The sequence below is a fragment of the Acanthochromis polyacanthus genome, chromosome 9 (genome assembly GCF_021347895.1).
Source record: "Acanthochromis polyacanthus isolate Apoly-LR-REF ecotype Palm Island chromosome 9, KAUST_Apoly_ChrSc, whole genome shotgun sequence".
Classification (NCBI taxonomy): Eukaryota; Metazoa; Chordata; class Actinopteri; family Pomacentridae; genus Acanthochromis; species Acanthochromis polyacanthus.
Window position 1 is genome coordinate 23,250,314 of NC_067121.1, and position 27,768 is coordinate 23,278,081.

The 27,768-nt window shown below is 42.0% G+C and overlaps 1 protein-coding gene across 1 annotated transcript in view; it reads right to left on the reverse strand.

Moving 5' to 3' along the window:
* Nucleotides 1-2,952: 2,952 nt before the first annotated feature.
* Nucleotides 2,953-27,768, reverse strand: part of LOC110966654 (tensin-3) — a 37,500-nt gene continuing 12,684 nt past the window's right edge. Inside the window, exons 7-27 of the mRNA XM_022216085.2 lie at nt 27,343-27,455; nt 26,814-26,874; nt 26,543-26,618; nt 26,318-26,447; nt 26,005-26,070; nt 24,706-24,807; nt 16,993-18,174; nt 13,202-13,359; nt 12,970-13,102; nt 12,786-12,869; nt 9,961-10,090; nt 9,229-9,764; nt 9,030-9,116; nt 8,804-8,935; nt 6,887-6,982; nt 5,875-5,952; nt 5,595-5,672; nt 5,195-5,363; nt 5,037-5,105; nt 4,770-4,799; nt 2,953-4,640 (exon numbers count right to left, since the gene is read on the reverse strand). Of these exons, the coding sequence (XP_022071777.2) occupies nt 4,496-4,640; nt 4,770-4,799; nt 5,037-5,105; nt 5,195-5,363; nt 5,595-5,672; nt 5,875-5,952; nt 6,887-6,982; nt 8,804-8,935; nt 9,030-9,116; nt 9,229-9,764; nt 9,961-10,090; nt 12,786-12,869; nt 12,970-13,102; nt 13,202-13,359; nt 16,993-18,174; nt 24,706-24,807; nt 26,005-26,070; nt 26,318-26,447; nt 26,543-26,618; nt 26,814-26,874; nt 27,343-27,455 (3,655 nt within the window). The 3' untranslated portion in view covers nt 2,953-4,495. The remainder of the gene's footprint in view (nt 4,641-4,769; nt 4,800-5,036; nt 5,106-5,194; nt 5,364-5,594; nt 5,673-5,874; nt 5,953-6,886; nt 6,983-8,803; nt 8,936-9,029; nt 9,117-9,228; nt 9,765-9,960; nt 10,091-12,785; nt 12,870-12,969; nt 13,103-13,201; nt 13,360-16,992; nt 18,175-24,705; nt 24,808-26,004; nt 26,071-26,317; nt 26,448-26,542; nt 26,619-26,813; nt 26,875-27,342; nt 27,456-27,768) is intronic.

The following is a 27,768-nucleotide window of genomic DNA, read 5'->3' on the forward strand; positions in this document are numbered from 1 at the left end:
TCAGTCATTTTCAAGGAGAAAAACACAGCTGTCCTCATGCGCACTGTCAGCAACGCAAAATACACGCCATTCCTAAAATAAAAATGACATTCAACGTCAGAAATGCAAGACATAACTTCACGATAAAATGCTGCAGTCCGAGCATGACCAGAACATGGTGCGGGGAGAAGCACAAATATAGCCAGTTTTGAGGCTGCAGAGGGAGAAAGTGGAAAGGAGGGGTATGTAAGGAAACAGATTCGAGGAGGCTGTCTTTGTTTTTCTCAGAGCTCCAGGATGGTTTGGCTGTGATGAATCTAGAGTATATCTCTATAATATAGTTTTGGACATCATCTGTGTTGTTTTTGTGGGCAAAAACGGAAAGCAGATCAAGACTGGCCCACATTTCCCATTGCTGCATATTTTAGGACATATAAATAAAACACACTTTTTTTTTCAAAATACATTAATTACATAACTAATATTGTTTTGAGAAGAAATAGGTTGGCATTTTGCTGTAATTTTTTTTGTCTCTTGCAGTAGTTTATTCTTGGGATCCCCAGGGACCCCATTCGGTGTCCTTGTGTGTTAAATATGTTGGTAGGATGAGGGTTAAAATTGGTTTAAATACGTGGTTTAGGGGTACTTGAGTACATCTGATAGAGCTGCGGTGGTATGTCAGGAACCGCAGTCCACCCAGGTCAGTTTTCACGGCTTTGTGCAAACCATTTTGTAAACAGAAAGTCACGCCGCAAAGCACTTGACCCCGTTGCTCGCTTTGTCCAGTTCAGAGATCTGCTGGGACCTCTTCAGAGCCACTCAGAGACACCAAGCACCCATGAGCTCTGTAAATTACCACCCTCCGGTCAATGGGTCACTTTTTAGTGCAGTCAGGAGAACACTCTTATTTACTCCAGTGCTGACACTAAGTTTTGATTCAAATAATCAAGTAAGGGTATCGGACATCACGCTGACCTGACCTGAAGTTCTACGTGGCTTGATATGAGCGGCCGCTGCTTGTCTCACGGCGTGTTTTCAGGTTCTGGTGTCTGAAAACCAAACAGGGGCCTCAAATTGTGCAGCCATATCCCAGAATGCACTTTCTATTTTTGTTCCCCAACTTTTGTTCTGCCTCAGAGGAAAGAGATGAGCCCTGCCCCTCTAATTAAGTGGCCATAAAAATGCTGCCGAGCTAGGGTGCTCAAGGAATGAGAATGAGTTCAGTCGGCCTGATAAACAGGGCCTTTTACCCCCTCATTATCTGCAAAATTAAACTTCAACAGGCTGGTGTAAATCTGCGAAGTTTGTTGAATAGATGGCATTTGTATGGACTGATACATTTTATGTGACAGGTTTAGTCAGTGTTTCTCAGGTCAGGAATGTCATCACAGTAGCAGTTATTACAGCTACAAAGGGCTGGAAAGTGAATTCTGCTTGAATAAGCAGTTTGTGTCAGTTTTTAGGAGCTCTTCGACACCACGAATCATCTTGGTAATAGTAAATATTAACACATATAAATCAATCTCGATAGGGAATTATTGTAGCATCGAGTTCAGCACACGTATCTTTTACATGCTCGCACACACTGTCATTACTTGTGTGAAATATTGTCTCTCCTGACAGGTTCCCCTGTAGTCTAATAACGTTGCCTGCTTTTCTGGACTTTCCCCGGCTTCTTTTATTTCAAGGCCACTCCGCACTAAATAACAGAGGAAGACGGGCTCTGGGCTCTCTGCAGTCGCCACACCTGGGCCTTCGCTTCCTTCCTGCCCTCCCCGGGAATTCTTCACTTTCACCACCTGCAGAGGGACAGTAGTGAGGAGGAGGAGGAGTGGGGAGGAAGGAGGTTCTACCCCCATTACACCTTTCCTCTCTCTTTGGCTAGCAATTTTATTCCCTTCTCGGTGCCATTAGAGCGACCTGTCCGGGCTTGTGTGGCGGTAAAATCCTCCTTTACTGCACCACACAAAATAGACAGCGGACAAAGGTGTCAGATATGTGCAGAAATACAGAGTCAGAACGGCACAGATGCACACTGCAGATTCACTTCATTAAAGGATGTGCTGATCCACATTAATGTGCAGCAATTAGCAGCCTTTTTGACATTTAAGCTACTGGACAAAAAAGAAAAAAAAAATGAACAGAGAATTAATCCACAACACAAAACCATTCAATGCAAGTTAGGAAGTTTTTTGTTACTAGTGTCCTCTGCTGGCTACAAACTGAACTGAAGATATTTATTTCTCTGCACAGTTACAGTAAAGACATGGGGTGTTGTGATCTTTCTATCTTTCACATATCCTCCTTTGCTTTGCGTGACAGTTGCTGCTGCTGCTGCTAGACTGTTTTTACAGCAGGAAAAGTGGTAAAAAATGTACCCAGAAGGCAGAAAAGCTTGCTATGGATGTGGCTGAGACTTGGCACCAGTGATCAATGAACTTTACCTAGAATTCTAGGAGACCCATAAGTGTCCAAAGTTACCTGAAACGATCCCGAATTTGAACTGTGGCTGTAATCTTTCTGTTGAAACCAGAAACCGTATAAATCACAGTCTCTTGGCTTTCAATAGTTCAGGCCCATTACAAAGCTGGAACAAACTAATACAGCTGTGTCAGGCAGAGAGTAACATGACAATTTTAATAAAACAAAACCTACTGAGAGTGAACAAAGGTAGAAAAGAGCATGTGAAAAGAAAAGTTGGGACATTTTGGGAACAGTGATAGTTCGATATCAACACTAACACTCTGAAATTAGCGGACCAGATAAGAACATGATAATAATGAACCTAACGAGGATTAAAACCCGATGACAGAGCTAACCTGGCTCTATCGGGGGGGGGGGGGGGGGGGGGGGGGGTTGCTCCAACTGAAATCTCTCAGGTTTAAAAAAAAAACTGAACCCATTGCATCTTCCATCCATACAGAAACCAACAAACAACCATTGTACGGAGTTATGTGTCAGACTAACATTAAATAAATGTTTCACTTAGTTTATTTACAGAACACATCAAATAATGCAACATCAATACACACATAAACAGTTCACATGGACTACACAGAGGCACAGTATTGGAAGAGATACACATGAGATACAGGTAATAAGTCATGAAAACGATAACATATGTGTGTACATAATTAATGCAGGAATACCAACAGCTTTGTTGTGGTTTTGAGTCCCTCTCTGTATAAAATGATTATCCAACACACGCACAGTTACACTCGCACTCACACACACACAAACAGAGCTAAGTCTATGATCATCATCTCATATACAAACAATGAGCTGGGTAATAAACAGCTTTATCTTTCTCCCAGAGGAAGCAGATTGTATACGTCATTGACAGATGACTAGCTGAGTGTCAGTTCTATTTGTGCAGTTCCAGCACTGAGCTCTTTCTTTCATCTTAGTTTTTTTTTTCCTCCATGAAAACATTTGTTCTATTTATATAGCAGCCGGTGAGTGTTTTTACATATTTAATTAAAATGTAAAAAGATGGTACATACTGATTTATTATTGACACTAAAAGGTTGCTTTGGTTTTCCTCCGAAAGAGGACGAAGTAAAGTCAAACAAAAATGGCAGCTGAGAGGAAAGAGCCACTTGTTCTTCTACCTACACAAAGCAGTGATGTGTTTTAACCAGTTCATATCAAGTCTATATATATATATATATATATATATATATATTAGGGTTTCATTAAAATATTTTTCTGCCATTTATCTCATTTCAACTCACGTGCACACACACATGTTCATTAAAACATTGCTGACGGCTTTCAAAGTGGTCAAATACACCTTAAGACGATCTAGGAGGCTCAAAGAAGCCACATGCACGCTACACATGTACAGAGAGGGCTTGGTTTAAAAAAATAAAAACATTTACATTGCATAGATTAAAGTAACATAGATATCTTGTATGTGATGTAGCCATTCCCAAAGTCAAAATTATACATATGAGCTGCGCTGCTTTAGCATGACATCAGCTCCACATGGAAACACTGCATGCTGGGCAGACGCAGCAGAGAGGTGCTTCTACAACATGACTCTGTTAATAGCTTAAAAGAAGTTGGTTTTGGTAAAATATTAGATGTAAAAAATTTACATGCAACAATGTAAGGTTTTCTTGATTTCTCCACAAAATGCTATGCATGAAGAAGAAAAGCAGCCTTAGTATTATGTACTCAAAATATGTCGATAATGATTATATCTAGCTGTTTAAGACAGCACACTTGTGAACCAGTAGAAACCACATTTTGTATGAGTTTTTTGTCTCATTTGGCTAATTTACAGTACTTACAGTGGAGAGTAAAATAACAGACTAGAAAGGAATTGATAGTTTTCTGTTAAGAGATGTCACTGAAAGTCCCGGAAATGTCGATTATAACGCATGTGTGTGTGTAACATCCAGTTAACATCCAGGTCATCGCCACCTTCAGTCCTTATATTCAGTCCTTTGCTCAGTCTTTCATTCGTTGTCCCTACTCTTAGAAAACCCCTGTTCGGGTGACCAGCTCTGCCCTACTTACTCTTGTGCGAGCCGATCATCACCTTGGAAACAAAGTTGACAATAGCGCTTGCTGGCTGCTCAGGGTCGTGCTCCGCAAACAGGTGACATATGTTGTCCATGGAAGTGCCAGTTTTCCTCGCCACAAAGCCGAAGATTCTGCAAAAGTGGTGCGCTGTAGTTAATAGCAGCACTGCCATGTGCCCCAGACTGATGGCGCTTTTAAAAATAGTGGCTGTAATGATGTTCTGGTTGTAGCTGTGCACAAAATGGCAATCATTTACTCACTTTGCTGGTGGGCAGCCGTCTTTTTTCCACCTGTGAGCAGTGAAAGGAGAATAATCGTATCTGCCTTTGACATATTTACAATCAGCAGTGATAATTATATTTGCATGGAGGTGTTTGTTTGTGTTTCTTTCTGTTGTTGTGGTTTTACAAGATTTTTTCTTATTCACCACAACTGATTAGAATAATAGCAGGCTTCTCTAACAATAACTAGTGTCTAGCAAACCATAAATGGCATGTGTGTTTGAACATTAAATGAACAATACTCACTTTCTATCTTGGGGATCCAGAGCACAGAATATTACTGTACTGACATTGTAATGCCTCCTGAAAAAGAGCCTAAAAACAGACAGCGTTAAGGTTTTAAAAAAAATGAAAAAGTAGCTATTTGCATGTATGACTAATGCAAAAATGCGCGCAAGACTCACTTCCTCTGGTTGTCAGTGAGGGTGATTCCCTGAGAAGAAACTTTGAAGTGGACCACGGTGGAGGTTGGTGGAGGGTTGGCGTTCAGAGTCATGCTGGTGGCTTTCTGCACCGCCTGGACGCCCGTTAGGGACTCCATCTCCACGGAGCCCAGGTACCACACGTTACACGCTGCAGCAGCAAAACACACTCAAATCACACTTGGATTTGCAGAGCGCAAACAACTGCAAAGAAGGTGGATTCAGTGGCACAGTGCATAATAACAGGCCCAGGAGTATGGCTCATTTCCAAAACTGTCGCAGATTCACACACACAGGGATTGTGTCAGTGTTTATGCACAGTCCCGTCATCTGTTTTGTCAAAATGTCTATTCATAGTAAGTGGCATAAGCCGCCTGATTACCTGCACCCTGTTTTAGCAGCTCAGCAGCAGAGTTAGTGACTGATTGTGAGGTATTCTCCACAACATCTTCAAGGGGATCTATGATGAAGGAAAACACCAGTGAGATTACTGAGCAGAAACCACAACAGCTACATCAAGAGATAAAATTACTAAATTGCCAGACTGATCAACACGTAGGCTGGCAGATATGGGGAATTGCCAAACTTAAATGATGGTTATTTTGTACTCTGGCCATAATCTCCTCCAAGAAATCAAATGTGATGTGAGTGTGAAGATTTACCTCTATCAGGTATAATGAGTTTACAAGGCAGAGCCAAGGCGGTGATTGAATGCTGGCAGACCAACGCAGTTAAGCTTCCTGTAAAACAGTTAGACATGAAATCAAAATTAGAGCCAGATTTCATGCTCTGTTGTAACGTCAGCTTCTGTTTCAGTCATCTTTTATCATTATCTTACACAATAGTTTTTCTTTAAAAGAAAAAGAAAAGAAAAATACAGGGAAGAAATAATTCACATATGTACACTGATGTTAAAAGGTCACTTTGCAATGCAATTATTTTTGAAATAAAATGAGCTTTTAATCAGAAATACAGTCTAGATATTGTTAATGTGGTAAATGCCTATTCTAGCTGGAAACAGCTGATTTTTAATGGAATATCTCCATAGGGGTACAGAGGAACATTTCCAGCAACCATCACTCCTGTGTTCTAATGCTACATTGTGTTAGCTCATGGTGTTGAAAGGCTAATTGATGATTAGAAACCCTTTGTGCAGTTATGTTAGCACATGAATAAAAGTGTGGGTTTTCATGGAAATTGCCCGAGTGAACCCAGATTTTTGAACGGTAGTGTAATTAACTGAGAAAAAAAAACACAGAAGACAAAAACATATAAAAGAATCCTTATTTAAGCCAGAAAAGAACAATGGAACTTCCAACTTCTTACTTTCATACACCATCCATGTACCTTGATGATAGTTTGGGCATAAAAAAGTTGATAGATGCTAACAATTTATCTAATGCACATGTAATTATAAGGCAGGGTCAGGAAAATACAGCAGAATTCTGACAAAAAGCAAAGATTAAAACTGTAAAACAACAAAATGCAACGTGCACTTGTCCGTCCCTGCATGGTGACGACAATGGCCTGTAACAGGCATTAATACAATACATTAGACGCCAGTAGAGGGCAGTGTTGTTCAGAAATTCTTAATATGTGCTGTCGTGCATTCAAACACCTAGATGGTGTCACTGTTGTAAGCCAAAGACAAGTCTTACCAGAGCAGGAACTTACCAAAATAAGGCTCATTGGGGCAACCCTTCAACCGCACTCCTTTCTGTGTGCACTCAATCAGGAAGTGGCGCACTAATTCGTTGGATAGGTCTCCTCCTGTTAGAAAAAAAGGAAGCAACAGCAGATACAAGAAAAGACATACAGAGGTAAATAATCACCAGCAATAGCTTGTGGACTGTCCTCAATTTGACACACTAGATGTACTCAGTGCCGTGCGTAATTTCTCAGCCCTAAAAAAAAAAAAAAACACATTAATTTCCGCCAGAGGTTAAATGTATAAAGATTCAACAGAAGCACCTCTGAGGGGGTGCAGGAGGAGTCTAAGTGAGGAATGTCTTGACACAAAGACTTGGAGAAAGGACCGCTCCTTAACGTGGGTTGGGTTTCACACTTATAAGGAGTCACAAAGCCCCGAGCTCAGAGCGTAGAGACTGGACTGTGTCATGATGTCACCACAGGTGCTGTTGGACTGCAGAGGGGTGAGGGTGAACAAAAGGACAGGTGTGAGCGGGGGACGCAATGAAAGGACCGAGCACAGCAGTGGGTCGGTGCAAGATGTGCATGAGGACACCCTTTGTGCCCTTGTGGCTTGTTTTTGTTAGAACATGCACCTCAAAAATAATCGGGCTGCTTTCTGATACACATTATGTGGGATCTAATGTCATTTCGCCCTTTTTCGAGTACGAAAACATAGTGTGTGAATCCCTATCATCACTCAATCAGCCTTTGTTTTCATGCTGAAACATGGCCAGAGAATGTTTGGCCAGATTCCTCCACAGACTTTGTTTTCATTCCAAAAAAAATCCCTCCCTCTATTTTCTAAATATGCTAAACCAACATACGACGCAGTAAATAACTAAACAAATACCCTGTTTTGACCCCAGTCCTGCGATATAGTTTCTCTAATAGACAGAGTTATGTGGGGCAGGGAGCTTTGAGGAAGAAGGCCCTGGGATCAGAGCAGGCTTATGGACCCAGCACACCTTTTGTTAGGGGGTGAAACATTAGCTGCACATCTAAGACTATCAGGCAATGGAAGTCTGTTCAGCTTCATCACGATGATGCCCAGGAGAGAAACACAGAATGAGGAGAGTTCACACTCCAACAGAAAGACGGACTCTCAGGTTCCAGACATGTAGGCGAGTACAGTGGGCTGTAACTGAAGATGGCTTTGTGTGACTTTTATGCTCGATTCCCAGAATGTCCGTACCACTGGACCAGTCTCTGATAGCCTAGCATAGCATTAAGACTGGAAGCAGAAGGAGAATAGCCTTGCTCTGTCTAAGGACTCATTAAAAACCTTGATTCTTTCCTCAGCTAATGTTAATTTAAAGAAGAGTGCAAACAATAACATTTCGGTCATACACCAAATTGGGTCTCATTTTAAATTTTAAATTACACTAACAAAGTGTAATAATGTTACATGTAGATCCAACATCCTATTTGGTCTTGTCTTTAGTATAAATTCATTATCTGGTGTTTTCTAATGAAGATTGTTTGACTTGATTTATGCAAACTATCATTTTCTTTGTCTTGATGTCTGTCTGTATTTGAGTTATTTTTAACTAAATAGAAGAGACATGTCTATCTGTACGCTTCGTTTGCATTAAATAGGCATAACTAGATTTTCCTCTTTACAACATTCCACAAATTTTCAGTGGGGATAAGGTCTAGTGATCAAGACAGCCATGACTGGGTCTTGTTCTGGAAGTCTTTCATCCACCTTTGATTGAAGCATGGTGGTGGAACCATCATGATTTGGGGATGGCTCTGAGACAGGGAGTTTCTGTTCTAATCACAAGCTTATATCTAGAAAGTATGGACTGAAATTTACAGGGTGTTTATGCATTGTGTAGTATGAACCAACTGCTTATTGCAAAAGATCTCTGGTGTTTATATTCACAACATCGAGGTTACCTTTTTTGCTCTGCTGGAGAACCGAAGGAGGGGGTGTAGCCACCTTCATAGCCAGACCGTAGGCCCCTCTGAAGGAGTGGCTGTCTCTCACGATGAAGCAGCCAGGCTCCTTGTCCTTCAAGACTGAAATAGCTGAAGGAATAGAAACATAACCATTGTGAGGCTGACTGTGAAAAAGTATTGCTTCTTTATCACCCTAGAATAAAAGTGGCCACCAAGCACTTACCTTGATCCCTTGAGATATCTGGCTTGTACCAGAACTTTGATGTGTCCTGCACGAATTTTACAGTAACCTGCTTGCTGGCCAGCACATCTGGAAAAAAACACGAATCAGCCAAATCCTCCACAGCAGTATTTATCTGTGTATGATAATCAAGCCATGAAACCCTCATGGGGGCATTAGCTTTTTCAGCACGTTAGCTTACCTGGCAGAGGTGAGGCTGTGCCTGGTGTCTGAACCGACAAGTCAGGCAAGACGTTGGGGAAAGGAATGCTCAGGGAGCTTCCACTGTGGGGACTTGAGAACCCACTGAGGGCTGGAGAGGCTGTTCCCAGCGAATGCTCCCCATCTGACGCCCTCTTCTTCTCAGGCAGAAGCGGGGGTTGGATCTGGGGCGCCTGTGACTGACTCTGCCCATCCATGGAGGTTAAAAGATCCCTGTCGATGCCCATGTTGGGACAGTCTGTGCCGTAGCCCAGGCCCGAGTCATCCTGCTCATCAAAGCTTTGAGGGGGGCTGCGGTTGAGAGCGTAGCAAGCCATGTGGCTTCGCTGGCTGCTCCGAGGAGAGCTGTGGGCATTAGGGGCAGGGTGGATGTGGGGGTGGTGTAGGGGAGGAGAGTGGTGGCCATAGTCCAGTGACATTGCGTGGTAAGGCGGCTGCCTGGCAGAGGAGTAGCTGCTCAAAGAGGAGTGGCGGCTTAGGACGGGATGTTCGGGCCAGGACTGACTCACGGATGAGCTGGGGTGATGAGAAAAGATAAAATTAATCAAAATTTGACATAGTTGGTATTCATATTGAAACAGAAGACTTGCAGTTAGTGTGAAAGGCTTGATAGCATGATTGGTCCCATAGAAAATCAATACTAAGTTATTTCCCTCTGGTGGTAAAAGATGGCAAATGTTGCTTTAAACTTTTCTATAAGTCAGATCTCTACCTGTCTGTCTGCTGAATGGTCCCAACAATAGATGCAGAATGTGTCGAACTTAGCGTCCTGTGGCAGTTCACTGAGGAATCTGGCAAACTCTCCACTCCAACATGACTGATCTCTGAATATCCCTGGGGTTCTGTGAGACAGCCAAGAAGAAAAAATAAAATGCTTCAGCATGCTTTACAAACACATTCACAGTTTGGATATATGTTTTTTTATTTAAGGTTAAAATGAAAATGGAGATACACCAACTTAAACCCAAGTAAGGAGAATTATGAACAGAAAAGCAGCAGAAAACAAACCTATAAAGTCAACATAAGACAAAAATAATCTTGTTCCAACAAGCAGCACTGTATAAATGTAGAACAAATGACCAGAGAGAATGCAAAAAAAAAAAATCCCCTGGGAAAAGCTCCGGGTTCTTTCCAGTAACAATCAATCAATATTGGAGTTGAAATGCAATGAAAGCTGTCTGTGTGGCTTTGAGCCGGGCTATTCAATCTATATTAAACCAATCACTGATAACCCCTGCCACAACCCACGCAGCCAACAAATCAAACTTGACGGCAGCTAGAAATTAAAAGCCTTCTGCCATACAAACCTATCAGTCTTAGTTTGAAGTCACCGACAACAAATCTAAAAGCTCATGTTCCAACTCAGTCTTTACAGCCAAGTTTGTACTTTTATAGGAACCAGAGGCGCAATGCTTAAGGAGCTGCTGGTTTCCTCTTGTCCCTGTTTCCCCTGTGTGTACACAGAGACACTTTCATGGGGGAAGAAAAGTTTTTTGTGCCATGCCTCCTGACCCACAGTAACCATGGAGATGTGGCAAGACTGAATGCAGGGATTCTTGCCTGGGTGTCTGAGGTAGTAAGAGGCACAGCAGGGGCAGATATCTGCTCCCAGGCCTTACAACCTTTAGACATACTGTAGAGCTCTATGGAAACACGTCAATAAGAGGTCAACATGGAAGTGAACGGAAGAAATTGTCTGGTACATAGTGATGGGACAGACCTGCAACTAGTTTTATGTTTTTTTTGAGTCGCTTCTGTGGAATCGCACAAAAACAACATGAACTTTGGAAGGATGGTGCTCCAGTGTGCTATAAATGCACAACTCTTCTCATAAAGACCATAGAAAAAACACCCATACAAAAAGGAACAAAATAGCTCAGTTCTGCCCCAAAGAACAACACAGATATGCCTAAAAAAAAAGTTTACACTGCAGACCACGACCACGCAGACATTCTGCAAAACCTAAACATGCAGTACTGAGGATGGTTAGGAATCCCCCTGGTTTTGCATATATGAGACGTCTTTGTTTTAAACCCGTGTCTCAAATCTGCTAAAATTCCACAAACAACAATGTACCCATTATTAGGCAAAGCAAAGGGGGACCCAGAATAGCTGTGTTGTAATGACACAGTGGATCCAAACATGCAGACACAAGGCAGACATGAAAGGAGACTCTTGCAATTACCACCCACTCAATGCGTGTCTTCTTGTCACTCGCTATGTTTTATTGCTCGAGAGGGAACAACACAAATAAGTTATTAGAAGAATACAGGAAATGAAAAAAGTTGTTTTCTTCAACTAATTTACTATAGTAAAGTGCATGCAATTTATAAAATTAGAAATAGGTCGGGTAATCTACAGGGTGTCCATAAAGTCTCTTTACAATTTTAAGAATTTATTACAAAGGCAGTTAGCAAGATATCTTAACCAGATTTGTTGTAGTGTAATCAGTGTTTATTAAAGTTTGTAATCACATTGAAATTGTGTGTTGCAGGTATCCTGCTGGTGAAAGAGGTACTGTTAAATGAAACCCTAAAAATGGCTACTCCTCAGACCGGTGGATTGGAAGGGATGGGCCAATTCATTGGCCACCACTGTCACCAGATATCACAACCTTGGACTTCTTTCTGTGCGGTTGTGTTGAAGATATTGTGTATCAAACAAGGATACAGAACATTACTGACTTGAAGCAAAAGATTTCTGATGCCATTCCCATCATTGATGAGGCTATGCTACAACGAACATGGCAAGAAATCAAACTGATGTGCTTCGTGTAACTAATGGTGCCTATGTAGAGGTGTATTAAATGAGGTAGAAGAAAACTTTGACAACCACTGATTACAATAAAACACATCTGGTTAAGACACCTGAACAACTGCCTTTGTAATAAATTCTTAAAATTGTAAAGAGACTTTATGGACACGTTGTATATTGTTGGGTCACAGCTGAATAACACTCCTGTGTTTTAAATATACACTACCATTCAAAAGTTTGGGGTCACTTAGAAATGTGCCTATTCATGAAAGAAAAGCATTTTTTTTTCCAATGAAGGTAACATGAAATTAATCAGAAACACAGTCCAGACATTGTTAATGTGGTAAAAGAGTATTCTAACTGGAAAGATATGATTTTTAATGGAATCTACATAGAGGTACAGAGGAACATTTCCAGCAACCATCACTCCTGTGTTCTAATGCTACATTGTGTTAGCTAATGGTGTTGAAAAGCTAATTGATGATTAGAAAACCCTTGTGTAATTATGTTAGCACATGAATAAAAGTGTGACTTTTCACGGAAAACATGAAATTGTCTGGGTGACCCCAAACTTTTGAACAGTAGTGTATATTGTCAAATTACAGAGAGAACTGCAAAGTAATGGTATAGAGTACCATTGTTTTCATGTCTGGCCTTAAAATATGCTGTTCACAATGAAACATCCTTCTCTTCTTTCAAATTAAATCATTTTCAGTGTAGTCTCATGTAATGTTTCTCTTGCTAAATAAGCTCCATTTGCATTTTCAAGAGCTTTGAACCTACCATGGTCTGTTCTGTAGCCTCCAAAGGACTGCACGCTGGGTGATGAAGTTTGCCTCAGGTGGGTAAATTCTGCCATGGTTTTCACTGAAAACACAAAGCACACATGGATGAGGCTTTAAACAAAAAATTATAGTGACAAATGCGAGAAAAAAGAAAACTGGGTATGGTGAGAGTGGAAACATACCATACGGTGTTGGTGGGGAGATGGGGAAGGCAGGAGTTGGTGGAGTCATGTCACTCCCAGCCTCCACTCCGCTGTCCATGTCTGGGCCCTGTGCTCTGTAATCTGCACTGTCACTCCTGTACAATATGGAATGCTACGACAAAGCAACATGCACAGAACAGAATGATACAATGAGCGGGGAAATGTCACTCATTTACGAGCTTTATACAGCGTACACACATGCTGCATTTACCTGGGACTGTGGGACGCAGGGAGAATATGTCCCCTGGCCCCTGCATTCCTCCGTCTCACCCCACCCTGAGTTACAGAAGCCTGGGTGATCTGTCACATCTCTTCTTTGGCAACTTAGATTCCTGGTGACACCCGCTCGGCCCTCACCGGACTGGACAGCTGGATACACACAGGTAGACAGCAGCAAGAAGGTCGTGAAATGCTAACAGGCTTAGAGGCGTCGCTGATTTCAAGGAAGTACAGAAAAATAGCAGGAACCTTTTAGGAAGGTATCCAGCAACATGATTTTTTTTTTTTCAAACATCATATTACCTGAAGGTAGTCAAGGTGTCATTGAAATGTCGGAGTACTCAAAAGGTATAAAAGACTCAGCTTGAGCAATATGGTTAATGACAGCATTAATTCAATGCAAATTGTGATTATAGTGTATTACAATGACAAATTAATTTAATATCAAAGCAATTAAATGAGCTCTACTGTACTCTTGATACTTTATCATATGCATGTCTGCACATATAGATATGGAAATCCATCACGCCTCATCTGTGCATGTAAAAGGAGTACATAATCTTTGTTATATTTTAATTTTCAGCCTTCTTGTCTTGCTTCTCCCATGCCTCATTTGTATCAAGCTGCTGTTAGATGTAAATTTCCCCGGTGAGGGATCTCATCTCATCGTATCTTAATAACTTAGTGACTTGGCACATTCATGCCATCATAACGCGATTCGGCCGAATTCATTCATGAGAAAAAGTTGGTGACATTTTAATTGGGTGAGTTGCTCAGGGTGTGCTTCCAGTAATGTTTGGAGAAGACAGCTGAGGAATGCTAGGGGTCCGGCTGGCGGGTGAGAGGGTGAGGAGTGTGTGTGGTGGGGGGTGGGGGTTCAATATTGTGACGACTCTGAGGAGTGCTGCCACTCAGCACCAGGGTGTTAATTTGAGCCCTCCCAGTGAGCTTCGACCTCTCAGCCCTGAAGAATGCTAATGGTGCAGAAGTGCTAATGCCCGGGATCATTACTCACTTTGTCTGGGCCGAGCATTAATGACACAGACTGTGTTCTAGGCAGTGTTTCTCCATGAGTGCTTTTCGGCAAGTTTTTCCTCTTTTGTCATATACATACAATTACAAATGCGCTGATTGAGGAAAATGTGTGTATTTGGTTTGTCGTGTAAGAAATTAGCATGGATTGTACAACACAGACAGACAGACATTCTCGCCAGTCCATCTCTGTAACCTGATGTTGAACAAAAGGGATAGGAAATATAATATGCACAGTACTGTGCAATTTGGTTAAACATCTTCCACTGTGTTAGTGATATTTTTATATAATAATAATAATAACAATAATAGTTTCTCACTTATGTTTATTTTAAATGTAATATATTCCAATATACTGCACATTTATACACACACTATATTTATATATATATACTACCACTCCAAAGTCCGAGGTTACCCAGACAATTTCATGTTTTAAATGAAGACTCACACTTTTATTCATGTGCTAACATAATTGCACAAGGGTTTTCTAATCATCAATGAGCCTTTCAACACCATTAGCTAACACAATGTAGCATTAGAACACAGGAGTGATGGTTGCTGGAAATGTTCCTCTGTACCCCTATGGAGATATTCTATTAAAAATCAGCTGTTTTTAGCTAGAATAGTCATTTACCACAGTAACAATGTCTAGGCTGGATTTTTGATTAATTTAATGATATCTTCATTGAAAATAACAGCTTTTCTTTCCAAAATAGGGATATTTCAAAGTGACTTCAAACTTTTGAATGGTAGTGTATATTGTGAAAGATGATTTCCTGCAGTCAACCAAACATATTAAAGGGGAATCTCAGTCTGGAACGGACCTTTTCTCATCAACATAAGCAAACCAGAGTAGTTCATAAATGGAATAACTCTGATCATATCAACAGAAACACCATCTGCAAATGCACACATACTCCACTCTTGTTTCCAAATGAAACAATACCAACATTGTTTCCTCCTGCAAATCATTACAGTAGTATAAACTTTGTGTGGGGTCACGTTTATCCTTCAGGCTTTTCTTTTGCTTCTAGTGGAGATCATATTTATACGCCATCCCCTTCTAAAAACATAAATGCGTCCTTATATCTTCTTCACCTCTTTAATGAAGCTGAGTGTGAGCAATCAGTGTTAGGGCCAAAAGCAACATGCAATAACACGACGAGCACAAGCAGCAAAAGGACGATGCGTCTAGCCACATGCATCCTGGACACACCGGAAAGAACCAAGAAGTACAGCTAGAGCTTAGATTTCTCGAAACAGTCATGATGAAGAACTCCTAACTTCAAATAATCTGACCAGCCGTCTTTTATCATGAACAACTGAAAATTACTAAAACCCACATTAAAAGCGAACAATCCATTTCTGCCTACAGATTATCTGCAAATTAGCAAGTGTATTGCTGTTGGCGTTTTGTTTCTTGGAATGGTGCTTCCGTGTAGTGGATATGTGCAGACAGGTAAGCCTTTGGAGTCGAATGGAAAACACGTAGCCTGCGGGCTCACTTGTTCCTCTTCTGGAAATTCCTCAGGCCTCCCCATCTTGTGCCCCGCCTCCCCCCCAGCAAACCACATGTGTGATTCATGCGTCCACACAGACTTCTGAATTCTCTCTGCTTCACGGAGTTTTAGCGCAATTGCACCTAGTGTGAATATTCTTGAGTAAACACGTACTTGTATCCTTGCAAGGTTGCGAGCCAAATCTGATGAAGAAATGTCGCAGTCTTTGCAGCACGATGAAAAGATAGCGATAAACATTACTTGATCAAAAATCAAAATGATGTTTTCCTAATCATGTTTATGACCGTTCGCGGGCCGCAGAGGAAACAAAAACAGATGACGTTCTGTCATCAGTTTCTACTGAATTTTACAGCTTGTGGGTGGAAGCAGACGCACAGTTATGGAAACGCGTACTGTGAATTCTTCTGCACAGTTTCTATCTGAATATGATCCTGGGATCGGTTTGAACATGAATGAAGAGGAAATAACTTGGTGGTTGTCTATTACGTTGCATAACCTCTGCACAAGAAGCATAACAACAACAGTAAAAGAAGATATTTCAGTAACATGGACATGTAGCTCTAAAGAAATGAGTCTGGGCAAATAAGTGTGATGTGACACAATGGCATGAGAGAAAAGTTAGAACAGCGTCTATTAGAGTTGATCAATATTAGAAGAAAGAAATGGTACGTATGTTGTATGCGGTGCTTCTGTACACAGCAATAAGGTGTAAGGAAAACTATTTTAAAACCCCCTGGTCTTGTGAATATCGGCATTTTTAAAATACAGTCAAACATTTAGAGACAGCAATGCTCAGAAAGCTTTATGACAGCTGCTCTCCCTCGTCTTCATGCACCATACTGATCCTGTACTCAGATAGCTATACAGACAAGTCTGGACGGCGCTCTTTCCTCAGAAACATACTGCAAACATCTGAAAACCTGGCAACAGCCCTGCTATTTCTGCCACTAAAACACGCCAGGTGGGAGAGGTGCCTTGTGGAGTTAACTCTGTAGTGGAGGGTCAGAAAATCTTGCATTGTTGGAGAGGATCTATTCAGGCTCAAATATTCCGAACATGATGATTAAAGCTGTTTCGCAACTTAGATTTTTGCAGTGTTTACTTATCGTATCTTGGTAAACAGTTCCTCTGGTTTTATTAAAGCTGTCACACATTATTTCCACAACCAAACATCCAGACCACACTGCATCATCACCACCACCACACTCAGACTGTCTGACTATCTTACCTGTCTGCTGCGTGTTTTTCAGGGTCGCTGCGTTATTGTTGTTGAATCTGAGATTGACGCCGTTTGAGCATTTGCCGACTGAGCCGTTGACATGTGTGCTGCCGTTCCTCTTGATGGAGCTGCTGTGGTTTGACACTGGCACGAACGTGGGATCCAGGTCCATGATCAGCTGATTGAGCTGATCGATGGAATTATCGATGTCCATTGTCAGAGATTTGAACTCCTCATCGCGTTTGTTGTTATTGTTGTTGTTTATCGTTGCCTGTTCCTCGTGGGGTGCTGCCGTTTCGATGGGAGGGGCCTGTGGCTCCACAGGAAGGCCTGCTTTGGGTAAACTGCTCCCCTGCTTGTTGCCAGGATATCTCTCTGTATCGTTTCCATCCTCTGGCATGTAGATGAACTGTTGTGCAGCAACCATCTGCTGCTGGCGAACCCACGACTGAGTGGAGTAACTTCCCTGTCTGTAGACATGCTGCTTGGGCATCGGAGCACTGCTGGGATTAGAGGAGGCCACAGAGTTGCTCCTGGAGTTCAGACAGCTCCTTCTAGCCTCAGCGTAGGATCTCTCATACTCCTCCATAGGAGGAGGCGCAGCATGGTGCAGGTGGTGCTGGCTTTGGCTCTGCTGCTCCTCTGCTCCAGGACTCCCAAAGCCATCAGACAGCAGGGAGTTCTGACTGCTCTTGTGGCACGAAGACGACAAAGTCCCCAAGCTGTCCACACTGTGCAGATCATGACCTGTAATGACCTCATCATCGAGGATGTCTGTTTCCCTCTCTCGGGGTTGAGGGTCTCCATTGATGTGCACTTGTGCTGGGACTATCTGCTGGATGCCCACTCTGGCACTCTGATCATCCATCTCCTCCAGCGAGGGATCCTCAAGGCCAAAACCGCTGAGGAGGCGCTTCAGCTGGACTTTTTCCTTCTGGCTGGGTCCCTGGTTCCCCTTGATGGTGGTGGCGGTGGTGGCGGCGGCAGTGGTGGTCACAGGTGTGGGTCTGTCTGCCCACAGAGAAGTGCTGGAGAGACCCGAGTCGCTGCTGACAGAGAGGGCGTGGTCGCTATGGTCAGGGCTAGAGGTGGCGGAGGTGGTGCGGGCCCCTCGGCCCAGCGTGGCCTCTCCTCCGTTGGGGCTCCTCTTGTTAGCTGCTTTGTCCTGGGTTAGGCCTTGAGAGCGTGGCGCTGCAAAATAGAAGAGATGCAGCGCTTCATACAGTCAGCAGGTATGGGCACACACAGTGACACACAGACAGCACGGACTCACACAGACGGACACGAACGGCACAAAACCACAAACAAAACAAGGCTCTGTTAACATGCACGGTCACGTCGTTCCACAAACTTTCAGAATCTGTGACTGACAAAGCTCACATAAAGTCCCGCCTCACCTGATAAAGACAACATTCCAGACAACACAGACCACAAACATCTAGGGCATTGAGATAGTAACAGAGAACATCTTATGAGTCATTTTGCTGAAATAAGACAAATCACCTAATTAGATGTGTCAGAAAAAAATGCAATACTGAGCAGGACCAACCAAATCCTTCTTTTTCATGTTGTAATTCAAGCTTACTTCAAAGATTTTCCATTCATCCTCTCCCATCAGGCCACCAGGTGAGCTGTCAAAGCGTTTGTTTAGCAGTAGCAGCGGTGTAGCATGAGCCACAGGCAAAGGTGTCCTTCATGCACAGGTTATATAAGAGACGCTAAATCTTCTGAAGGCTGCTCTGAGAGTCAGACGGCTGTGGATCTCGTCTGACCCCTGCATTCCTCACTACGCTGTGATTAAGCCACCCTACTCCCTCTCGCTTGCCCCCTGACCCCCAGCATATGTCCAAACAATCTCCTTAAGCCTCAGAAGTAAGAAGAAAAACCGCAAAGGTCACTCATTTTGTAATAGGAGTCAAATCACGACAACAGTTTAAAAAGAAAAAAATCAGGTTCGGCCTCGCTGGACTTCTGCTAAATGAGGGCTTGGAGATGGATTCCAAGTGCGGGCGAACAGAGCTGCTGCCAAGTAAGTAAAAGTGCTGTTTCTCTGTCACTCTCCCTCTGCTTCAACAAAAGAAAGCTGGAACATGACTCCTACGCTTCTCCCTCAACCTACCGCCTTAAGTACTTGCCTTCCAGTCAAACCATGACCAGAGGATCTGAATACCAGACACGCATGATAAAAGCTCCCCCTCCTCCTCCTCCTCCTCCTCCTCCTCTAAGAAAGCTGCTGTATGTATGACTTGAGCCCCCCCTTACTCACGCAAACACACTGCTGGAACCTGCATCTATGGCTCAGGGCTCCATGCAGGTCAGTTCCACTGGGAGTTTTTCAACAAATCCCTGTCATACCATTCCTCCTAGCAAGGTGCAAGCAACCTTTTAACCTTGATGCCGGCCACCTTTCTCCTCCAGCCCTGTCATCATGATCTCTCCCCCTCTCTCTCCTTTTCCACCCTCTCCTCTCTTACAGTTTGTCTCAAGAATAAAATCTCTTACCTGTACTGCTTCTACCAGGTGAGCATGCAAGACAATCAGAGTCTCCAGGAGAGCAAAACTCGAAGAGGAGAAGAGACGGTGCAGACACGTGAGAGCGGACATGGCTTTCACCCCAGCCGATAACAGTGAGAGGCAAAATCGAGAGAGTTGGAATAAGTTGGCCCTGCTTTCTTTCTCTGCTGAGAAGGTGAGAGTGTTTGCACTCTACACAAGGGGGGACCTTGAGATCTCCAAATAAGGGCAGAGGAATGTAAACAAGTGGGGCGGAGCTAGAGGATGGAGGCGGACCAAAGGAAGCCAGTAACCCGACCTCTTGCCCTGAATTAGGGGACTACCCCACTGGGGAAAGGGGAGGGAAAAAAAAAGAGGGAAAGAAAGAAAGAGGGCGGCCCGGAGAGGATCAGAGAATGAAAACAACATTCCTGTAGCTCAAGACATTTGCACTCTGTAAAAAGACACTTTTTAATTTAAGCAATCATTAGCTTCTGCAGGGAGCTCTGGGCGATTTTCATGAGAAGCGGCAGCCGAGTTGTTTTTCTCTGACTCTCGTGTGTCGTGAAATTACATGCCTGCTACCCTCATGTACAATACCGGCAAGAAAACAGATGTGCGACCCTAAAACCCAATTACGGGGTGTGAGAAATTGTTTGAAAAACCGTTTTACCTATCGGAGATTACACTGACATTAACAAAACCATGGACGGTTCACCAAATATGCTCTTAGCCAGTGAAATTGAGAAAAAAAAAATCAGCCAAACCATTTATATCTAGCATTCATCATGCTGGCTGTTGTGGCTCGGTCAGTCCCTGAATAATCCACCAATTACAGTGCAGAGAAGCCACAACTGTTCCTCAAGCTGCTCTCGTATCACAGGAGGAGGTCTGGTCGTGTATGGCTATGCAATTACCCAACCCTTTCCATTCCTTCGCAGTTACTACCATCCCGAATGCCAGAAATGTGAGTCAAAAGCATAATGATGATGATCGTCCTCATTTTCTTCCGCCCAAGCTCCTACATTTGTGTAGATGCTAGCGCAGTGGGAATTGCATCTCTTAAAATCTTTTGTACATTTGGCACAGGACATCTTGTACGTACAGAGAGCAAAACAAGGTACAAACTAATGATGAAGCTGCATTAGTGCACTGGAAGCCTTCATTTGTGTGAAATGTTATGCAGCCACGCAGACATTCTACTGGTTCAAGTTTTCAGATTTCTATCAGAATTCTGCTTTGATTTTGAACGAATGAACAACATTTCTTTACAAAATAACATGTCCGTTACTATGGACAATCAACAGCACTGAACAGTTTGACATGAGAAACACACAATACATACATGAAAAGCACTCAGGGAGCGCCGTACTCCGCTAAGGCTGCTCAGTCGTTGTGTGATTTCCGACGGCTGAAATCTTTAAAAGAAATCATGGCACTTTAGAATGTGGCTATTGAATGTAAATGTACCCACAAACAAAATTACCTTGCACTGAGCACAGCCGTGTGTTATGCATGTGCAGGTTCTGTATGGATACCAAATCACGTGACCTAAATATGTATGTAACGGGGGTGGGAATTGACGTTATTCGGAAACACCCCCACCCCCAGTTTAATCAACTGTTCCTCATTTCCAAAGTATAAGTCCCGATAAGTCCGCAGTGGAGGATTTGTAGTAGGATCGCATTCATGTGATTGTCAGCAGGCAGCTGACATAGTGCTCGCTTGTTGTCATAGTTACAGTGACGCCGTGCTGCTATCTCACAATGACACAGAAATCTTAAGCAAATCCATGGATCCAGACTATAAGCTGCATCACTGTCAAAATGTAATCACTTGGTCCTTGTATAATTCCTGATCTTTTCTAAAAAAATTATCCAAATCCGTTTGTCCATTTTTGAATAATGTTGCTAACAGACAGACTGACAAACAGACAAGTGTACGCTGATCATCACACAACTCTGCCATTCCTTTGCCAAGTAAAAAGGTTACATTTTATAGGAATTTATCTGAAAATAGCACAGACAATATAAGGGAGAGACTTGCAATGTCCAACAATTCTGATTAGAAATCTATACCTGTGTGCCAAATAGCATACTTTTTAAATTTTACTTCCTACTACAGCAGCAGGTAATACCTGCATCATGCTGCATGCGGTGTGCATACAGGTGGATGTACTGCTTTGTCATAATATTGCGTCTTAAAGTTTGACCGCTTTGCTCATACAACCATCTTTATCTGTAGGGCGCAACAAGCTTTTATCTGTCTGTGTGCTTTAGGCAGTTAAAGCTTTTTTTATACTAGGATGAGACACCGTGATGTATGTGATGTATCTACTGCTGTGCAGAAGACTGTGGGCCAGCATGGCTAAGAAATTATGCTGGATTGTATTCTGTGTAATGTGACCAAACGTTAAAGGACATGCGAGTATTTTTGGCATGCTGCATTTGACATACTAAATCTCTTTTTTTCTGGTCCACTATAGAGTATGCCAGTCGGGTTTGGTGGGAGAGTACCCTATGATGTGTATAATTACTTTGCAAAGGAAAGCAGAGACGTGAGGATCAGTGTTGATTTATGTGGTTGCAACATTACTCAAAAACAGAGTAATGGATTCAGATGAAATTTTCAGGGAAGGTCAGAAATTACACAAGGACCAACTGATTAGATTTTGATACAGCCTATAGTCAGACTATAAGCATTTATTGCAAGATAGCAGCAAGGTGTCACTGTAACTGTGACTACAAGTGGACACTACATCCGCTGCCTGCTGACGACCACGTGATTGCGATTCTACTACGAATCGACCGCTGCGAACTACAAATTTTTTAATGATGTCATCAGTCGGAAATCCTACAACAACTTAGTAGCCTCTCTGAGTGCTTTTCTTGCTCCATAATGCCAAAGATGGCGGGCATACTACATTTGTCATGCTCCTCCGCTCAAAAAACCAATGGTGTGTTTTGAAACAGCCGAACCAGGAAACATGCAGTCAATCTATCATGTTGTTGCATTGATGCAAGTGTGGTGTCATGAAACTGCACATATGTATTAAAGTATGTGCCCTTGGGAAAAGATGCATTTTAAACACAATTTAGGGGCAAAGTCACCAAACATTTAAGGCAATTTCTTTCAGATTTGCCCAGTGATTCTATACATGCCATTTTGTCTGCTCTTGTGACCACTAACAATGCAGTTATGGTTTCTCCCCACTCATTCAGATGGAGGAGTTATCTGCCTGGGAGTGCTACCAAGATCCCTGCAAAGTGGTGAGACTTACCTATAAGGACTTTTCCCGGATTTTACAGATTTAGTCTTAATGTCAGATGCTCCTTACATAAAGCTATTTGAACTTGTTGATTTGTTGTTAGATAGATCCTGCAGCTATTTCCATGTGATGGTTGTCTTGTGCTTTCAAGATATATTTATACTGTGCCATCAGTTTGTCACAGAGTTTGCAAAAGTATCATGTGATAAATGATTATATAAACTTCCATTCAAAATAGTCTCATTATCTTTAAAGAGATCTCCTTTTTTTAAAATTACGCTATAACTTTTTGAGGGTTGTATTCTAGTTTGTGATGAAGAATTTAGATATTTTTTTTTGCCATGACCAGTTTTTATAGAAGGGTTATTTTATTAAAAGAAACTTTCCTCATAAAAAATACTGACAGCACAGCTTATGGAACCTTTGTGGAAATAAATCTGGCTGTTAAACCTTTGAGCTATTGTATTTCTCTGCCCCAAAAATCCAATTTATCTGCAACGTATCGGGGTGGCAGTAGAAATCTGACAGACAGAACTGTCTGCATGGCTTTATATGGCTAGTGGTAATCAAGGAACAGATTTACTGCCTTAATTTGGGTAAACTGACCCATAAAGAGACAATGAAATTACTTAAAAAGATTCTACAGAGACTACAAACTGATATCTGAGACATAATTCAAATACCACTTGCTGCTACACAAAGACACCGTCTTTGGCAATAAATTTAAGTCAATAACCTTTCTGGAAAAACAGCCTTAAAATTCAACCCTTAATTCACACATGGGGATAAACACACACTTGGGCAATTGAAGACAAGCCATTGAAGTAAATGAGATTTTCTTTTCACAGCCTTAGCACTGCAGTGGCAAACGTCTCCTAGACTTCCTCCTCCTGACCAGCCTCTGAGTGACAGCCAAAGCGGGCCTGCCAGAGGGCCGCTGGTAAGTAGATGTAGAATTCCACCAAAGCTCCGAGTCTTCCCTCTCAGATGTAGTGTTTACATGAGAAAACAAAGCTGTAAATATCCCACATGAATGCTCTGGAATTGTGAAGAAGAAAAAAAGAAATGCTCCTTTGTTGATGTCTTTGTTTTGCTTTTAATGAATGCTTAAATTTCAGTGGCTGCACTTTCATTTGTTGGGGGATTTTAAATGAAAATGTGAAAAAAAAAAAAAAAGCAGCTCATTTTCATCAAGTTGAACTTATAAAAACGCTCAATGAATAGTGGAGAAGGGTGGATCTGGGTTTTAATGCCGCCACCACGTTGCTCTATTCTGGGAGGTTGTTGTGAATTCTGTGGTTGAGTGGAGAGAAAGAACCACAGCGAGGACGGGACGCCCCGACAGGGTGGCTCTGAGTGTGAGTATATATATATGTGTGTGTGTGTGTGGGATGGTTAAAGCATGCCTATTCATTTCATGAAACAACAAAAGAGAAATCTCTTGAGAACTAACTGCTCTTCCTCTGAACCCAGCATTCCCTGCATACAACAACACCCCTCCCTCCCCTTCACACAGAAACAACACTCCGTGCCATCATTCTGCAATCTCAAGTATAGTCTTGTTTTTGAAAGGCCTACCTGCCTGCCCGCTTGGGTTTTAAGTTCTCTCATAAGTAAATTCCCATTAATAATCACTGCAACATAAACCAAAGCAGTGGTGACTGTGTGTGGATGTTAATGCAATCACACTGCAGTCCCTCAATAGTCTGTGAATTCCCTGAGAGAAAAAAACACTTTGTGTGGGTGTTAGGTACGTGTAAAATACAAAGAACGCACCAAAAGCTGGAAAAGTCACAGACAGAAAGGCAGGAAACTACATTTAAGGTCAAAACAACATTCCATATAAACTGTTTCCATTCATAAATCTGCTAGATAGTATCTGAGTCACCGGGTCGACCTTGGCCCGTTTGTAACTAATTCTTGTGAGTCATGTAGCGATGAATGCAGGGTAGCAACAGTACCTTCACCATCACAGATGTTCTGGTATGAGTCCCAGCGGGTTAGAGGATCTGCGGTGTTGTAGTCCACAATAACATCTGCTCCGTTCTGCCACCTGTCAGCGCCTGGACCCAGAAATAATCTCGGTATGTAATATATACTATCAGCAAACCCCATTATTCACTCAAAATGACAAAAAAGGTAATGTTTCAGTGACCCTGACTGTTTATTTCACTAGGACTTTCAGATGTAAAAGTCTTAAGGGAATAGTTTGGGGAAATACTGATGCCTCTGGTGTGAATGCTCAGTATAGGGATGTAATATATATTCTCAACAATAAACTACCATTCAAAGGTTTGAGGCCACCCAGGCAATTTTATGTTTTATATGAAAAGTCACACTTTTATTCATGTGCTAACATAACTACACAAGGGTTTTCTAATCATCAATAAGCCTTACAATAACATTAGCTAACACAATGTAGCATTAGAACACAGGAGTGATGGCTGCTGAAAATGTTCCTCTGTATCCCTATGGAGATATTCTAAAAAAAACCCAGCTGTTTAGAGCTGGAATAGTCATTTACCACATTAACAATGTCTAGACTGTATTTCTGATTAATTTAATGTTATCGTCACTGAAAAAAATGCTTTTCTTTCAAAAATAAAGCCATTTCTAAGTGACCTCAAACTTTTGAATGGTAGTGTATATATTTGCTCAACAAATAGAGGAAAACATGTAAAATTTCAACTACCTTGACTTCCAAGTGTAAAATTCGCAAAGGAATCAGGGGGAATACTGATACTTCTTGCTAAAAGTGAGATGAGAAGATGCATGCTCAGTATGATTCTGCAGTTATCATAAAGTTGGCTTAGCTTAGCGCAAAGCATGAAAACATGTTTTAATATTTGTTTTTAAATAGTATTTCATGGGATAATTACAACAAATTAATACAAACTGAGTTGAATCAATGTTTTACTGTGACCCATGCAGCCAAAAAATATCCAAGTCACTGTGCTCCTAGAATCCTTATACTAAAGAAATGTGTTTAAGTCAGACATATAGACAAATAGACCCATACAGTCTCACTCCTGTGGGGCTCTGGGGCAGCACATGCTGTGCTTCTTTACCTCTCTGTCAGCACACACTTCACACTACATTTCCCCTCTGCAGCATTCCACATCCCCTCTCACCAGGGGGCAGAGGGGGAAGTCCAGAGCGCAGGACAGCGCAAAGGGAAAAAAACAAAGCCAGCACTGCTTTGCCAACTACTGTTCCCTGTAGAAACATTTGTTTTTAAACTCAAAGCATTAACAATCTACCTGGAATCCTCTCTGGTCCCTCGGAGAACACCAGCTCCACTTTCCCGTAATCTGGAAATCTGGAATCTGAAACATCAGCATACACAGGAATGCCATGAGTGCACTTCATTCAGAACTGGAAAGCTGAATGGTGTTGTTGGTCTGCGAGTAGGATTCTCCCAGTGCACGTAACATGTTTAGGAAAACATGATTATCAGTCTGAAAGTGCCAAGTCTAAATTAAGTCCAGACTCAGTCTTGCAGATGCTGCAAAGGAGATGCCGTTTACTAGAAGTGGCACGTTCAGACCTGCTCTCAAGGATTTTTTTTCTCACCTTTGTTGGCAGTCTCCATGTCCTCTTTTTCAAACATCAGGTTGTAACCCTGCACTGCTCCCGTGTGGAACTGCAGCCGGAAAATAACTTCACGCTCGGAAGTTACGTCACTCTTGTGATAGCATTTAATCTACGAAAAGAAAATACAAAAGTACTGTGATCAGTTCAGTCAGGGCTGATATTCCTACATGCATGAAAATGCAGGTTGTTTGTTTTTTTTCCTACCATGATGTCTCCTTTCAGGAGCTGGGCAGGCTCCAGGCTGATGCACACTCGGTCTCTGTGGCCCAGACCGATGTGACTTAAAAACAACAGAGAACACTGTCAAAGTGAGCCACAGTTTGGAAGCGATTACAGATATTTACAGAAAGCAGTAACGCAGAATTAAAATCAACATTAAACTGACTTAAACAGAGAGCTGCTTTAAAGGATTCCAACATTCTTTGAAGTAAACAATAATGTTCAAATTGCTTTACCACATGTGTGAGCTACTTACTAGACTCCAGATGAATACACTGCTTGCATCCCCTGGTAGACCTTGATGTAAGGACGGCACACTGAGTGAAAAAAAACACAGAAGTCTCAAATAAATGTTTGTTAAAGGTGCCTGATAACAAGTCTGCTGAGTAAAAAAATTCAAGGGTAGTTTCTCCGATTGTTTTGCTCACAGCTAAAGTGTGATAAGCTGTTTTTGTGAGAAAGGGATTTTGGCTCCGTGATGTGACGAGAGCCTTTGTTGTTTCAGGGAAATTCAGGAAAACAGTAATTTAAATGCGAACATGTAAATGTGTGGATTCCCATGGTTTCACTGGCAACTGGGAAGTTCCTCTCTACAGTTTTGTTTATATACACAACCTCAGTGTGTCTGTCTCAGCCTGCATGTATGTCTTGGAAAAAGAGAAAGACATAAACTTCAGATAAGACTCAATTTTGTTTACTGCTTCAGCTCTGATGTGGTTGTGTCTGACTTCTCTCAGATTTTTTTTTCGCCAGCTGTGTGTAGCGGTAAACGGTGTGAGTTTAACCTCTTGTGGCGTCGAAGTTTGGGATCCCATGAAGGATGACACAGTGCAGGAACAGGGGGGAGGCATTAATCTTCATGGATCCGCTCAGTAAACTGTTGAGGATCCAAACATACCTGACAGAAAAGCATACCAGTGGAGGTTAACATTACACAGAAGTGTTACAAAGACTCCCACAACAGCAAACATGCTCTTATCCAAGGTCGACTGAGTCTGTAGTACCAAGTATCAAATACTGCACAAAGGCTAGCATCCAAAATCTGGTCTATTTGCTCTGAAATTATTTATTTAATCATTTAAAATCTGATTTTGGATTGTATTTTATTCATCAAACATTCTTTAATGTCTGCTTGTATTAAAAATTTACTATACTGATTCAGTGTTACACTGTCCTAAGGAAGGGGGACTCATGAGATGCAGATTAAAAAA